The following is a 17306-nucleotide window of genomic DNA, read 5'->3' as shown; positions in this document are numbered from 1 at the left end:
GTTGGATTTGAGTTCCATGCCGAGGATATGTACCTATACGATCCACGCCAGGTAACTTACACACAAGAAAGTTCATCGTCTAACCCCCAACAACATTGTCAGACCGATTACTCACAACCCTCTGCCCATCAAAAATTTCGACCCACAAACAGACAAACTTACGACCTTAACATGTCAAACACTCAACCACAATACCAAGAGCATACCCCGTACCACCACCAACAAGTAGATCATCATCAAGACACCCAATATCGATATGCACCTAACACATCACCCTACCATAGTCGCCTTAGTCAAAATACTCAACGATCATTTAACACCAACCGTCCATCCTCCTACTATAGCCAAGAAGCCCAAACATCACAAAACCAAAACATGCAACAACCATATGACTACCAAACACCACAACAATCATTTCAACATTTTCTCAATGCATCATTCACACCAATGTCGCCCTTCAATTGTCCTGGTCGCCCTCCAATAACTCAAACACAACCCAATTACTCAGACATGGGTCACAAACTCAGTTATGGCGGTAACGCTTCATTGCATACATATGACTACACAAATTTGTCTGAATATCTTAGGGAATCTCCTATTGGTGGCAGTGATGTTCTTGGGCCCTCAAATCCTCAAACACCTGGAGTGAATCATCAACGTAGGTTAGGGCCACACGTTCGAGTAGCTAGGGGATGTGGTACCAGAGGTCAATTATGTCATCCCGGTCAACGACATTAGTCTTTTTGGTATTCATATGTAAACACATATTAATATTAACACCAATTGGTTCGATTTTGACTTTTATATACAATGTATATTATTTTAAAAAAAAATACACGACACACATACGTGCCAACCCAATTGACGCCTCCTCTTAAACCTAACACATAAGCGTCAATTGGATTGACAACACTAGATGTATAAACCAATCTAATTGACGTCACCTCTTTAATTTAGAGAGCGCCAATTCATCTGACACATGTTCTTCAAAGTGAGTTATTTTAAAAATTATCTGAAATATGAGTTATTTTTAATTTAAAAAAAATTGAATTGTTTAAGTAAAAATTTATGAAATTAAAGATACTCGAGTATTTTTACACTATGAGTATTTTAAAATTAAAGAGAATCATACCCAGAAATTTAAATTTTAATTCTAGTGAAATCCACAAATTTGAATTTTAATTCTATCGAACATAAATTATTTGGAAGTTCAAGTTTAGGTTTGAAGTTGGTAAAAACTGACCATACCCGCGGCGGAAATTGAAGTTTAGAGAAGCATAGTTGGGGAAGCAAAACCCTGAGCCTGGCCGTTGCACCACAGTGTATCTGCGATGGAGGGGGAGGAGCAGCATGAGACATTAACCCTAACCTCAGAAGAGCGGGAGAAAGACGATCCCATGTCTGATTCCGACGATTCCGACGATTCAGACGACGAAGCTCAGCAGAACATCCAACTCGAATCTCTCCAGACCCAGCTCACCGATAACCCCTCCAACTACGACGCTCACTTGCAAGTAATTTCTTTAACTTTATTTACTCTACTCTACCATTCAATCAAATTCTGAGGAAACTTTTTCTTTTCAGTGTATAAATATTCTGAGGAAAACGGCTGATGTTGATAGACTCACAAAAGCAAGGGAACTCATGAGTCAAATCTTTCCATTGACCCCTACAATCTGGCAACAGTGGATCAAAGATGAACTTTCTCTCAACACCGCTTCTAGGTCTCAATCTCTCTCTCTTTTATTTTTCCCACTATTTCATTATCTAGGTTTTTGTTTTTTTGTTAACTTCACTCTTACTCTGCAGCCCAGAGGCATTCTCTAGAGTTGTTCAGCTTTATGAACGCGCCACATTTGACTATCTCGTAGGTTATTTCAATCTTCTGCATTCTACATTTATTACTTTATTTCTCACTTCTGTCTTAAATTGTTCCTCAACTTTTTTGTTGCATCATCCTACATTTCAGTCTGCCTCTCTATGGTGTGACTACCTTCATTTTGTCCAAGAGTTTGATCCAATGGTACACCAATGTTCACCTGCTGGTATTTCTAAGGCAAGGGATCTTTTTGAAAGGGCCCTTACTGCTGCTGGTTTGCATGTTGCCCAAGGCACTCAGATATGGGAAGCATATAGGCTATATGAACAGGCCATACTTCTAACCATTCATGAATCTGATGGACAGGTTAGAATATTTCTCTCTACTTTTGTTAGAAATATACTATATAAAACCCTACCCATTTGCGTTTCTTCACCTAATAACGTAAGCTTTTTGAATTGTTAGTTTATGACATTGCATGCTTTTGAATGATCAAAATCAATTCCTGTTGCTCCTATACTTGTACTAAAAAGTTTAACTCAAGCACACCCTAAAAAGGTTTGTGTACTGTTTACTTTTTAATCTAGAGGTCTCTTGCATGGGAGGGGAGCATGTTAGAAATGTAACATATAGGAGAACATTTACATGTCTTCTCTGATTATCTTAAGCTTTTGGATAGTTGTTTAATGCTAGGTAGACAATTGCGACAGAGCAGTGTAGAGTGGCTGTTGCCCCGCTTGGCGATGATAGGGCATTCTCATATTACAAATGCAACCGCCACAAACACATTCAAAAAGAACAAATCACGCCGTGCACAACCTCTCACCCTCAACAATGAAGAGAAAAAGGGGGAAAAGAAGGATTCTTAAATGAGGTGCAAGACGATGATAATGAAGATATGTATGAAATTAGGAGAATTCAAAGTGGAGAAAGGCCTTCTGACGGCATTTTACCGGATACTAAGAAGGGTAAAGGTCCCTTGGATTTAATGTACATGAAAAAACAGAACAAACTATGGGAAAAGGGAAGATGCAAACAAGCATAGCCAGTATAGTCAAGATCTAGTGCTGGAACCGTAAGACCATACATGCTAAGGCTGCCTGAGAGTGCTACGATCAGAGGAAGATCGTTTTTGTCGCCGGTGTGGCCAAGATCGTAAAAAAAACACGCTGGGTCATTTTTTCGGGCCTGTCTAATCGGGTCGGGTTTTTTTAAAGTGAAAAACCCGATTCTTATTCTTTCAAACACATTAACTTCCTCCTAACCCAAAACCACAAAGTTGCCTCGCCTCTCTCACGATAACTTGATAACTTCCTCTGCAACTTTCAAGCTTCATGTTCCCCATTATGTCTTTTGAATATGATTATGTCTTTTGAACTTATCTAGTTATGGAATGATGGTTGGGTTATTATTAAATTGGTTGAATGTTGCGATTTATAGGTTGTTTTGTCCATGTATTATGATTTTCACGTTTTTGTGTCCGAGTATATATAAAATTACCATTTTGCCCTTCGGTAGGATTTTATGTGCCGTGCTAACATTCCGAGTTTTACGATCTTTCACAAGCCGACCAATCCTACTTAAAATCTCACTAATGCTTGTGATAAATAAGTATGAGCAAGAACTGCAAAATATATCCTTCATTTTTAGTAGGAATGGAATTTCTCTTAATGTTGCAAGAACAACGAGTTTCAAGGTTGATGTTGAAATCTTTTTGGAAACTATGCTCCTCATTTGAAAGCTACATCGTGATTTTAGAGCTCTGCATCGTTAAAAGAGTCGGAATATACAAAGGACTTTTTGAAAGAACATGATGAACAACCAGCAAAATCTGGATGCTCACTTATGTCAGATGGTTGTACAAATAAAAAGAATAGGACTTTGATAAATTTCTTGGTGACGACAACAATGTGTGTGACGAGTGTTGATGCTTCGACATACATGAAGATTGGGGAAAAGTTATTTGAGCTATTTTAGACAACTTTGTCGAGGAGATTGGTGCACAAATTGTTGTGCAACTGGTTACTGACAATGGAAGTAATCATGTATTGACTGGTAGTAAATGTTTTGGATTCATGTACATTGTCTGAAATTTGTTGTTAGAAGAGATTGAAATTGTTTCTAAGGTTAAAAAGATTATACAATAAAGAATTAGTGTTGTAGGCTTCATTTAACCACTCATTGGTTAGTCAAAGATTGCATAATCAAAGAGCCAACCTTCTAATAATGCTCACTTCAGATGAATGGTTGAAATCTAAGGCAACTAAGGATGCGAAGGGAAAGAGTGTAACTGATGTTGTACTTATGCAATCATTTTTGAATGATGTCAGTCTTTGATTCCTACGCTAGAATATGCATGGGTTTTAATATTTAGTTACTTTAAGCCTTAGAGACTTTCCTTGTTTCTTTGACTTTTGTTGGTATTGAAATGTATGTTTTGCTTAAGACTTAGGACTCTTTCTAATATTATGAATATTTTGTGAATTTTGAGTTGTTTGTGCAATTTTACATTAACTATGTATTTATAGTATTATTCATGTAATTTGGCCAAAAATGATCATATTGAGGCCCTCCTGCTGGCCGCCCGCTACTACACGCAAACCCGCTGTCCACTTTCTTGGTAGGCTGCTATCCAGAATTGACAACTATAAGTTTATGACAATGCTTAACAACTTGCTAATATTAGTTGGGCTCTAGTGTAAATTATGCATGTTAATACACTGGTTTTATTTTCTGCTCCAACCATTGCATTGGTTACAAATATTTGAATGGAAATTATCTGCTAAAGAAAGGGGGGATGTTGATTACTTAGGCAAATGCTTTATATGGAAGATTAGAAAGAGAAAAGGAAATAAGCTCTCAATTTCCTCTCCAAGATTTGAGAGTCTTGGATCTCTCCTTCCCACCCTTATTCCAAATAACCAACTGCCCTTCCAATTCTGAAAGCACAATTAGGTGTCTAAGAAACTGGGGACATATTAAAAAAACTGTGAACATAAGCCTAGCTGCACAATTAGGAGTCTAAGGAACTGGACACATTAAAAAAATGCGCACATAAGCATAACTGCACAATTAGGAGTCTAAGGAACCGGACTAGTCCTTCTCTGGTACTGAATATTAACTGATAATTAACGCTGGGTCTACCAGTAGTTGCAGATCTAAAAATTATTAGTCTCTCCCAAACCAACCAACATACAAATACCCAATCCCTCCCTTTTTCATTTCAGCCTATATTTATATTGCTAACTTCCTACAGCAGTTTCTCACTTCCTACAGTAGTACATAGCAGTTACTGCACACAATATTCAATAATAATAAAATAAACCGCCTGCTATATGTTAGCAAGTCTATTGCTAACAGAATGCTCCAATGCATCCCAAGCTAATTGTAAAAATTTATTTGAGAGCATTGTTTAATTTTGGTGAGTGCCTTGATGCTCAAATGCGGCCCAAGCTTAATGTAAAAAATTCAATTGAGAACATTGTTTAATCTTGGTTTGTTCAAGAGGGATCAAGAACAAAGAAAACTCAGCAACCCAAGCTAATTGTAAAAATTCAATTGAGAGCATTGTTTAATTTTTGTTAGTGCCTTGAATGCACTAATGCGGTCCAAGCTTAATGTAAAAAATTCAATTTATAACATTGTTCAATTTTAGTTTGTTCAAGAGAGATTAAGAACAAAGAAAACTTAGCAACCCAGGACAACCTTATGCTAACTGCTGTAGAATTTTGCAGCATTATAGATTGTTCCAGTTCAAGAAGTAAATTCCGTTTTTGTATTGCAGGCAAAAGAAAAGCAAGTTCAACAGATTCGAAGTTTATTCCATCGCCAGTTGTCTATCCCCCTTGCTGACATGAATTCAACACTTATTGCCTATAAGTCTTGGGAGGTGGAACTGGGAAATTTTCATGATGTATCCATCGACCCTATTGATAGTTATCCTCACGTTGCATCAGCATACCAGAAGGCCTTGGAGATGTATAATGCTCGCATTCATCTTGAAGAACAGATTTCTAGCCAAGATATTTCTGATTCAGAAAGACTACAACAGTACATGGTATGTCTCTAAGTCTAAATACTACTATTTATTTGTAGGAGATAGAATCCACATATATTGTTTAGTTATGTTCATTTTAATTGAGAAAATTGTATTGCAGAACTATTTGAAATTTGAGCAGTCTTCTGGAACGCCAGCCAGAATTCAAGTTCTATACGAGCGAGCTATTACCGACTTTCCTTTATCACCTGAGCTCTGGCTTGATTATACTCGCTATTTGGACAAGACTTTGAAGGTTCCGATTCCCCTCTTTGCTGTCATTGTTGTCGCTTCACAACACCCATTTCCTATGCCCAGTATTATAATATGAATTTATTGCCCCCTTTACTTCTTTTCCAGGTTGGTAAAATTGTCAGCAATGTATATTCTAGGGCCACTAAGAACTGCCCTTGGGTCGGAGAACTTTGGGTTCGATTTATGCTTTCTTTGGAGCGCGGTCATGCTTCTGAGAAAGACTTGGCTGAAGTATGATTTTGGATACAAGTCTCCTTTATAGATTTTCTTATTCTTTTTTGATGCAAATAACCCTCTTACCTTCAATGGTTTATTGATGAGAAAATTGCATCATCTCTGATTTAATTATAAACATGCAAGTTCTAGGTGCTGTGATGTACTTAAGCTCGAATAGTACTTAAATCATCTTCAGTCAACAGCCTTCATGCATTATTACCAATACATATGGCTGGTCCCCTAAACCGATATGGCAGATGGCATAATGATTGCTAGATTTTTGTGCGCAATTGATATCTTGTATCTAGTACATGCATACAAAGGGGTATGATAGCCGACCATCAGGGAATGACTACTCTGGTAATGACAAATATTCCTATCTAGCAACCATAGTTGGTGTCACAACACTAACATGTTGAAGTTGCATGCCATCCTGTCACTGGAACTGCTATTGACAACCCTACTTATATGCAGAATGCCCCACACAATTCTCTTAAATATGTGCCGTGTCTACAATAAACATGTCATCCTATTGTATGTAGCTATGTCTTCTATAGAGATTATAGTAATGCTTGAGTTAATTGTTTAAGTTCTCTCTTCTATTATTCTCAAGGAGTGGCAAAGTGCCGCCTCCTTCCAACATCATGCATGTAATTTGCATTTTGATTTTCTTACCACCTTTCTATTTTCTGTCCTACCTCAAAGATTTTGGTTGACTATTTTAATGAATTGAATAAGAAAGAAATTCTTTTGGCATATAAATCATCAAACTTACTAGACCTGCTTGCGAAAAGATTTTTTCATATTTTAATGTGTTAGGCAATTTTGCTACTTATTTCAGATATTTGAGAAGTCCCTGTGCTGCACCTTTCCTACTTTAGATGAGGTATGCCTGATATTTAATTTAGCTTGTTTGCCTCATTCTCTATAGTGCTTCTAATTTTGTCTTGTTTGAAAATTCCATCTGCCTGCTTCCCTTAACTTCCATAAATATCAAGAATATATTGCATTCGTAAACTGTTTAATATACACTTTTGTTTCAGTATCTTGATTTATTTCTCACCCGGGTAGATGGCTTAAGGCGAAGAATTACATTCACCAGAGGAGGGGATCCATTGGAATATAAAACAATAAGGGATACCTTCGAGGTTAGTTATATTTATTTTGTGACCCACGAATCATGTGGATCTTACCCAAAAATTAACGCCGTCTGTTACATAAAAACTATTCTAGTAATAATAAGTGGGAGTTGAAAATGTAAATGGTCTTGTTGATTTCCAATCCATCTTTTTATTGTCTCGCAAAGAGTTTTTCATGGTCTCACTCTGCCTTCATTTACTCAACTAAAGGCAATTTGGCCATAGAATCCAAGAAGTTGGGGGATAGTATGATAGGTTGAGGTAAAGGTTGATCAAAAATACCTCAGACAATTAAAAATAAAATGTACCAAGATCTAATGAACTTTCTAAAAACTTGCCTTATTGCATTTACGTAGCTAGCTATCCAATCACACTTATTGCCTTATTGCGAAATGACTTTTGTAGTAGTTGTTGGTACTTCCGCTTCTATTAGTTTCCGAAGAAACATCTAAGCATCTCTAACAAGCTAAATCTGTAGCAAGTCATTTATATTCTTGTTATTGAGGTTGTCAAACTGAGAGTCTACAAGACTTTGTGGAATACCCAATGACTAGACTTGTAAACTCTTGCACAAAATAATATTTGAAAAACCAAAACTAGTATGTGTTAGCTTAGTGGTAAGAGTTTGACCTTGAAACATCAAGCGACGGAGTTTAAACCCCTTCCAGCTTGGTTGTAAAATGTCTATTAGTGTCACCTTAATTAATAATAGTTTTTCCTTTATTTTTTAAAGTATCCATAATTCTAAACCATATGCGTGACAAATATGTTGAAATATTTCCCTAATTTATTTTCTTTTATTATGTTATTTGCACACACACACACACATATATATATATATATAATTTGAATTTTAGATTAATTAGACTGGTTTAGCTTTCTGAGCTTGATTGTATTATGTTGTAATTGTTATAAATTGATAAGGTTGAGGGTTAATCTAAAGCAATTCAAATCAATCTTAGTCCCAAATGCATCTTGGTATAAGAGATCACATCTAGTGTGCTTGGTACCCTACTTTTTCTCAGACAAATGCAAACTGTTCATCTCTGTTTGTGCAGCATTGATCATCTCTATTTATAACTTTTTTGCGCGTTAATCACATAAAAGGACGAGGTACAAGAAATCACGCTACTGCTCTCTCATTATTTGGAGCATTTTTTGCCCCTTGACGCTGTTAACCGTTGTTCAGACACTGTTGGCTGCATTTCTGGTCCCCCCTGTCAAATTTAGTCTTGTTCCAATGTGTTTTTGTGAATTGTCTCCATTGTATTTAACGAGAAAATCCTTTATTATTGACCACGGTGCATCCCCGTAACCTTAACAACTATGGAACGACACACTAGTAACTTTACGGTTTGTTTAGGTTCTGGTGCTTCTTATGGCACACAAGGTTATGTTGTCTTATCTCAAAATTATCACTACCCAAAACTCCAGTGTGTGTATGTGAATTGTCTCCATTGTATTCAACAAGAAAATCCTTTGTTATTGACCATGGTGCATCTCATCAAACCTTAGCAACTATGGAACACACAAGAAACTCTATGGTTTGTCTCTCAGTGTCATCATCTGTTGGACCTTTGATTTGGATTCCAACTCATCTAGGGGAACCTATAGTTGTTTGTGCTACCACATATTTTTTGTCTAGACTATTGTGACACCACATCTCAGGTTGCAAAGATGACATGGTTTGTCTCTTCTTATTGGTCTCTCTATTAGTTGGATATTAAATATGCTTTTGTTACACGATAATTTAGCTGAAGAAGTCTATATGGAGCAGCTGCCTGGGTTTATTGCTTAGTGGGAGTCTCATGACTTTGTTTGTAGGTTGCGTAATTATATGGACTCAAGCAATGTCCTAGAGCATGGTTTGGCAGATCTAATTTATTTCTATGGGATTTTGGCATGTTCAGCAATGAAGTCGGTCATTCATTGTAAATATTCCTCTACTAACCAATGCATTTTCTTGTTGTATACATTGATGTTGGTGGATATATTATTTACTAGAGATGATCATATCAATATTCAAGATCTAAGAGATATTTGTTTTAGACTTTAGCACTTTTGGACCAAGGTGCCAGCTAAAATATTTCCCTGGAGTTGGGGCAATATATAGCCTTAACAAGTGCCTACAAGTCTGTTTTGTAAGGATGAATTATATTAAACTATGATATGGTATCAGAGCCTATCGATCGGACTCTGGGTCGCCCACCGTTTAAATCCACGCACCAAGCCCAAAAGAGTGTTGGGTCTGAGGGGGTGTATTGGGAAGATCCAAAATCCCACATTGGTTGGAGATAGAGCCTTGAAAGAGTTTATAGAGTGACACCCCTCAGCTTACAAACCGGTTTTGTAGAGTTGAGTTAGGCCCAACCTACACATCTTGAGACGGTATCAGAGTCTATCCTAGATCTATTGTTGAGCTTCCCGCATCGTCCACGCTTCGGACTCATTGAGGCCCTAGCGTGAGTGTGTGTTGGAATTTCTGCCTCAATTACGCTCCGCCCCTAGTCGTCTTAATTGCGGCATATGACTTGCAATCATTGCATCTCCTAACATCTTCATTGTGTTGGATTTGAATGGGTGAATTTAGTCCCACATTGCTTAGAGATATGGCTTGTGTTGTGTTTATAAGTGGGTGTTTATAAGTGGGGGCAATCCTCACCCTACAAGTCAGTTTTGTAGGGATTAGTTAGGCCCAACCCTCTTATTCTGAAAGAACTTATTTGGTTGAAACAACTTTTTGATGAGTTAGAGTTCTTCTTAGCTAATTCAATGGTTCTTGTGATAACCAAGCAACTTTAGATATCACATCCAATAAAGTTTTCCTTGAGTAGACTAACCACACAAAGATTGATTGCCACTTTTTTAGTGCGAAAACTCTTAATGGCCAAATTGTTACATCCTTTTTATAAACTCGAATGATAAGTTAGCTGATATTTTTACCAAGTCTCTCGGCGGTCCAAGGATATCTTGTATGTGAATCAATAGAAATGCATTAAACTAGTTTTGGGGCTAGCTATAAAATACAATGCTGTTAATCTTTAACTAAAATCTAGCATTTAGCAAGGGTATTCACATAAGGGCTTGATGTTATTTTGGTCATCAATTATTTTAATAATCTATACTGATTATTCCCCCTGTGGAAATTCTACTAATTATGCCTTGTTTTGAAGCTCAAAGTTCTTATTACTGTAGTTCCTTTTCTCTGGTAAGGTACATGAATATTTTCCACTACCTAAAATTAAGTTTGTTGCAAGAGTTAGGGTTTTCACCAATTAATCAACTCATATGCTCCTGCCAAATGTTTCCTTTTGAATTCTGTGTATTATTTGTCAATAGAACTATATCTAACCATTTGCCTTTTCCAGCGTGCATCAAATTACTTGTCACCATACATGAAGAATACAAATGATTTGTTACATCTACATGCTTATTGGGCCCATTTAGAAACAAAACTTGGAAAAGATATAACTGCAGCTCGTGGAGTTTGGGAGAGTTTTCTTAAGACATGGTCTGATAATGTTAATTTAAATCCTTTCATACTTAAATGTTTTGTTTATTGTAAAAAATGCTTTTGTTACGTGTTATTCATCCCATCCAACTCTAAATGCTTTTTGACTTATTTTATACAGCGGTTCAATGTTGGAGGCATGGACTGGTTATATCGCCATGGAACTTGAATTGGGCCACATAAATGAAGCAAGGTCCATATACAAGAGATGCTATAGTAAAAGGTTTTTTGGGACTGGTTCAGAGGTACACTGAGCTTCTCTAATTTCTATTAACATTGGCACTTTATTCTATAATTTCAAATGCAAGGCAATTGCATTCATTCACAAATTTGAGTTGCGACGGGGAGCTTTGTTGCAACACAACAGTTTGGCGTGTTGCATTTTTGTTGGGGAACTATCAAGGCCGCAAATCGCTCTGAATGCGACCTGTCGCGGCCGCCACAAAGGCTTTGGTGCAAACATTGAACCAGAGAGTATTCAATAAACTTCTATTGTTATTTAGTAAATACATTCTTGATACCATGTTCTATCAACAATTTACAAAATTGACATAGACGTGCCATAACAAAATCATTTATTTGTTCAACTCATTGTCCAATACAGGAAACTGTGAAATCCGTCGGTATTTTTTATTCATTTTCATTTTTTTTCTTGTGAAAATGATAAAAGGATTTCGATTGTCGTGTGTATACAATATTTACGGGTTACGTTTTACTTGCTTTTCAATACTGTTTGGATTAGATGATACCTTCCCTTCCTAAAACACAGAATCATTCAGGACATTTGCAACTCATGGTTACGCTTTGAGAGGGAGTTTGGCAAGTTGGAAGATTTTGATCATGCTTTACAAAAGGTACATTCATTCCTCTTCAATTTATGTTTTTTTTTTCCTCTTAAAAATGCTAAAGTTCGTAATCAATGGGAAAATGCGAAAAATGGTGAGAAGAAAAGCTGAGAAAACGATCGAAAATATACAAAGAGAAAATTGAGAGAAACTTTAATATAATTCGTTGTTGGAAATATTATAGAATTATTGTTCCTCTTTCCAAGTAGAATTAGAATTATTATTATTATTTTTGGCTATTTGCCTAGTGGCCAACCCTACTAAGTAATTATAATTGCTTGGAGGGGGAGCGTGATGACTAGGGAAGTACATTTGGAATTATTACATCATACATTTCATTGCATTCTTAAATTCATTGTACTTTCGGATTTTGTTTGAGAGTTTGGAGAAGAAGGAAAGGGAAGACTTTGGAGGGAGATGAAAAAATGAAAAATGGATAAATCTTTCATTCTTTTTTAGAGAGTACTTTTGTTTAGAATGAAAAATAAATACTTATTATTAATATATAAATAATATTTAGAATTTTATAACATAAATTAGATTTAGAGAATTTATCTATGCCCTCAAAAACCCTCCTCCAATACAATTTTTAAGTTCTCAAAATTAGGAAGATTTGGAATTATGAAGAAAAATAATCCCTCAAAAACCCTCTCCTCCCAAAATTCTCAATTCTTTCCACTTCATCCTTCTTTATTTTCAAAGTCCTCCCCTCCTCGCCTAAATTCCCAAACTCCCAAACAAATCCTAAAGTTCATGCTAGTTATAAGTTATCCCAAATTTTTCAATTCTTTCCACTTCATCCTTCTTTATTTTCAAAGTCCTTCCCTCCCCTCCTAAATTCCCAAACTCTCGAACAAATCTTAAAGTTCATGCTAGTTATAAGTTCTCTTCTGGTAAATTGTATATAAATAGATGCTCTCGTTGAAGCATTCAAAAATCTCTCATATTTTATTCTCAAGTTGGCTTCAGAGAGGGATCAAATCCTCTCCCCCACTTTTCAGTTCTGTGCTGCGTCGCAATAGGTTTTGGTCTCCAATCACAGTCTGGTCATCATCCATACAGTTTCCAGTCACCGTCTGTACAACTTAAGGCCACCGTCCGAACAACTCTGGTCCTCGTTGGTATGGTTCAGTCACATTGCATACATATCCATTTTTGTCTGTATAGTTTCCGTCACTGTCCATCAGTTTTTCAAAGACTTTTCTGCTAACCGCCAGAATTTTATGCCTATCTCATGGGCACCATCCACTGCCAATCAGTGAAAATCACAAAATATATGTCATAAGTTCAGGGGCTGAATGTCGAGATGGTTCATTTTCTCAACCTATTCCTTCAGGATCCTGGATCATGTTGCTGATAATCCTTCCCTTTTATCAATCAAATTCTGATCAAGTATCTTTACCTCCACTGGACCAACATCCATCTCAACTGGATTGAGCCCAGTGTTTTAGTACTTGTTCCAGCTTCTCTGAACTAGCCTTCATTCAAACTTCCCAATTTCTATTTGTAAAGGTATTAACTTCACTCATAATCCTCACCCCATTTATAATTCTGTAAGTTATCATCGTCTATTTCCTATTCAATATGCTTTCACCTTCTTCTTGTCGTTTATTTCTTTTCCTAAAACTGGCGATATAGCTCATTCTCATCCAGGGTGGCTACATGCAATAATTGAAGAAATGCAAGCTTTAGAATCAAACCACTCTTGGTCTTTGGTTCCTTTACCTCCATATAAAAATCCAGTTGAGTTTCAGTGGGTCTGCACTGTAAATGTATGACCTATGGTGCTGTTGTAAGATTGGGTTCTTGGGCACCTAAGTTTATTAAAAATGAGGTGTTCTAATAGTGGTTACTTTTGCACTATCCTTTGTCATTTAGTAAGACAGTTAATGATATGACTAACCCTATTCCATGAAGTTGAATGACAATTGAATGGGAAGAATATTAGCTAATAACAGGGTTGGTCTGCTGATTTGTTTTTTGAGGTCTGTCTTTCCGCAGGTTACACCACGCCTGGAAGAGCTACGTTTATTTAGGTTGCAGCAGGAGTCCAAGTCAGTAGAGGAAAGTGAAAATAATCCCAGGAGAAATGTACGTGACAAAAGAAAGCTGGGGTCAGATTTAGCTGATGAACAGTCTCCAGCAAAGCGAAAGAAAGATGCTAGTAGAAAAGTAACAAAAGCACACGAGGATATGAAATATCAAGTGAAGAACTCTCCTCAGGCGACAAAAGTGGAAGGGGCCAATCAGAAAAAAGGAAAATCTGATGACAACCCAAGTGAGCAAAAGCTTATCGTTGGGAAACACCGGGCATATTCTGACCAGTGCACTGCTTTTATATCAAATATTCACCCTACGGTAAATTATAAATAGATCTCTTAGCCTCTCTTTCTTAGTGTCCGTGCGTCCGTTTGGGAGAGATAGAGACTAATGGGCTGTGTTATTGCAGGCAAATGATGAGCATATTCGTGATTTCTTCAGTGATATCGGTGGAATTGTTGCCATCCGCATCCTACATGACAAGTTCACTGGAAAGTCCAGGGTACTAAATTAATTGTTCTTTATCTTATTTATTTTACTTCTTTTTTATGCCTTAATTGGTTTTTAAAGTAAACTGACTTGTTGACTAAAATTTTAAAGTGGACTTCATTTTGGAGAAAGCCCCCTTCCTAGGTTTATCTAGTTGGGTGCATGAGGCGGGGTTTAGGGAGGTTTTTTGCCTTAAGTTTCAAGCCATGCTATATCAGAAGTTTTTCCTTATCCTTATTTTTCTTTGTATATTATGCTGGGGAGCACGAGTGTAGAGGGAGGGCTTCCTTTGTGAGCTAGGCAAGGAACCACACTTTACGCACCTTATTCGAAAACCTTAAGACACCCGGTTCACGAGAATTCTTACATTTGTGGTTGTTGTCCTTCCTTAGGCCATTTATTTTGATGTGGGGCTTTCTTATAGTGATACATTCATTTCTGACAAAATTATTGACATTAACCAGTGGCTTAGTTGAATCTGGGAGTATACTTAAATACTATGAGAGAACTAACATATACTGTGCTACTTCTATTTTTTAATCGAAACACACAAAATACAAGTAATAGTAACCATGTGCTTGGGTCACCTTACATTACGACAAGTGAATGGTATATAATTGTTATCTTGATAGCCTTACATTAGGACAAATGAATGGTATATAATTGTTATCTTGATATCAATGAAGGGACTAGCTTATGTGGACTTTTTGGATGATGAGCACCTTGTTGCAGCAGTAGCTAAGAACAAGAACACCTTGCTTGGGAAAAAGCTAAGTATTGCTCGATCTGACCCAAAGCGGGGTGGAAAAGAAACTTTTGATCCAAAAAACACAGAACATGGTAAGTCAACTTTTTTTTTTTTTTTTTACTTTAGACAAACACCTACAGGAATATACGTTTGAATTTAGGGGAAAAGATCTGAAATTGTTTCTGAAAGACTTGAGAAATTGAGCTCACATGTTTATTTATCATAAAAATATGTACAGCCAACTTCGTAAGAAAAAAAATCAGCATTTCTTATTCCAAATTATCTATACGACAATATATATACATCAGAAAGTCTCAACATTTAAACATAATATTTTCCAACAACAGCACTTCCCCTAAAGCTTGTGAATATAAGTCTAATGTATCCAACTCATTACATAGATAAGATATCTCAGACTTTTCTTGTCAAAAATATCTCAGAATCTAAGCGACTTGGTGTAGAAATCTTCTAGTTGGTGATTAAAATTCCCAAAAGATGTAAATAATCTTACCTTAAGTATCTTTTCACAAATAAAATGACAATCAGTCTTTATGTGTAGTCCACTAATGGAAGCTTGGGTTGGATTCAATATGTATTGATGCAAGATTAATACGCATGAAATGAGACTTGTGGATTCTAATTTGCAAAACATCAACTCAGAGAGAAGTTGTTTCAACCAAATAAGCTCACATGTAGTAAGAGTCATAGCTTACTATTTTGCCCCTACATTGGACCTAGAAACAACATAATGTTTCTTGATTTTCAAGAAATACGATTCCCTTCATTAGGAACACTGTAATGCGAGGTTGGCCGACGATCATGTGAGCAATCAGCCTAATTTGCATACGCATATGCAATAACATTAGCACAACCTTTTTATAAATTAATTCCTTTCTTGGAGATTGTTTGATAATATACCTAAGGTTCAAACTGTTGTATTCCAATGACTAATGATTATAGTTAAAGGGTTTGCTTACTTTTTCTTTATTAGCAAATTTTAGAAGTTAATTTGTTAGGGGGAGACAGAAATAAACCTCCTACATAGAACTCCTTCAATTTCCCGATCGGTCCCACTAGGTTACTTCTCTGGAGGCTAAGGAATAGCTTACTACACTGACAACCAAGTATATAATTGGTCAAAAGTCAGGTAAGGTAATTCAACTTCCGAACCAATCTTTTATATCTACCATGGTTTGAAGAAGGCCCTTGATTCGCCATTAGTTTGGTATTTGGAATCATGTGTGTCATCGGACTAACAATCTAACCCTCCTTGTAAATCTATAACCATGGTGCTAAGTGCCCGACTCTAGAACTGCTAAAGCGGTATAGTTGATAGTAGAATTACCAGAATTACTAAGACCAAGATATTATACAAAAAAGAAAATACACCAAATTAAAGGGTAGTCATATTTAATAGTTATACTTAACCTTGTGATTGATTTAAGAATTAACTGCTAGCTTTGTTCATGTGAATTGCAGCACATGCTACGAATCATTCTGATAAAAAAGGTTCAGCATCAAAAGAAACCGATGATAGTTTCAAGAGAGAGGTTAAAGATGCAAAGTTGTCTTCTAAAAGGCCAGGAAGTAACAACATTGAGTTTAAAGGAAAGAATACTTTTGCCATGCCTAGAAATGTGAGACCACTTGGTTATACTGCAAATAAACCAAAAGCAAAAGCAGAAGAGGGGGATGAAAAGCCAAAATCCAATGATGAATTCAGAAAGATGTTCATTCGATAAACATTAATTTGCAAGTACTAATGGACAGTTTTAAGTTTTGCACGTTGTTCTGTTACATACTAATCTGATTAGTCTACATAGGTTTAGATTTGTTTGTTGAAAATGTGTTCCAACCTATTTGACAAAAAAATAATAATTAGAGTTAGATTTTTATATTGGATTATAATCATCGAATTGTAAGTTAAGGATACCACATTTTATAAACTTATTTGTCCTTATATACATCAGTTTTTATTTATTTATTTATGTTTTATTTTATAAAAGTGATCAGTATTTATTTATGTTTTATTTTATAAAAATGATCAGTTGCTGTTGATGAAGGGTACTACTCTTTATAGACTCATTTTTGACTTTATCTTCGTTACACAAAAGTTGACGAACTTGTGTTTCCATCATTAAAACAAAAGTTGATCTTATGCTATATCTAGCAGCTTATTTGGAAAATGAATGCACATGCATGAATGTT

The 17306-nt window shown here is 36.2% G+C and overlaps 1 protein-coding gene across 2 annotated transcripts; it reads left to right on the top strand.

Annotated features, from left to right (window-relative positions):
• The first annotated feature begins 1165 nt into the window (after positions 1-1165).
• Positions 1166-17082, top strand: LOC127086291 (uncharacterized). 2 transcript variants are annotated; one of them, XM_051027030.1, is made up of 16 exons: positions 1168-1514; positions 1585-1724; positions 1810-1867; positions 1970-2185; positions 5604-5876; positions 5977-6111; positions 6216-6341; positions 7168-7212; positions 7370-7474; positions 10834-10976; positions 11098-11221; positions 11756-11830; positions 13823-14179; positions 14271-14363; positions 15037-15190; positions 16578-17082. In XM_051027030.1, exons 1-16 carry the CDS (start codon positions 1332-1334, stop codon positions 16838-16840), a joined length of 2490 nt encoding a protein of 829 aa, XP_050882987.1. In that variant the 5' UTR covers positions 1168-1331; the 3' UTR covers positions 16841-17082. The 2 variants fall into 2 exon arrangements, with proteins under 2 accessions (XP_050882996.1, XP_050882987.1); XM_051027039.1 differs by lacking the exon at positions 7370-7474 and having other exon boundaries at positions 1166-1514.
• The last annotated feature ends 224 nt before the right edge of the window (positions 17083-17306 follow it).

Source organism: Lathyrus oleraceus, chromosome 1, assembly GCF_024323335.1.
Source record: "Lathyrus oleraceus cultivar Zhongwan6 chromosome 1, CAAS_Psat_ZW6_1.0, whole genome shotgun sequence".
NCBI classification, from domain to species: domain Eukaryota; kingdom Viridiplantae; phylum Streptophyta; class Magnoliopsida; order Fabales; family Fabaceae; genus Lathyrus; species Lathyrus oleraceus.
Note: the sequence above shows the minus strand (reverse complement) of the source record. Positions and strands in the feature narration are given on the sequence as shown.

What these genes read in the sequence shown, in the direction of transcription:
- LOC127086291 (XM_051027030.1), top strand. Translation starts at nt 1,332, where the DNA reads ATGGAGGGGGAGGAGCAGCATGAGACATTAACCCTAACCTCAGAAGAG. An exon ending in CCTTTCCTACTTTAGATGAG is followed by an intron (nt 7,213 to 7,369) that starts GTATGCCTGATA and finishes CTTTTGTTTCAG; the next exon opens with TATCTTGATTTATTTCTCAC. An exon ending in TCCAAAAAACACAGAACATG is followed by an intron (nt 15,191 to 16,577) that starts GTAAGTCAACTT and finishes TGTGAATTGCAG; the next exon opens with CACATGCTACGAATCATTCT.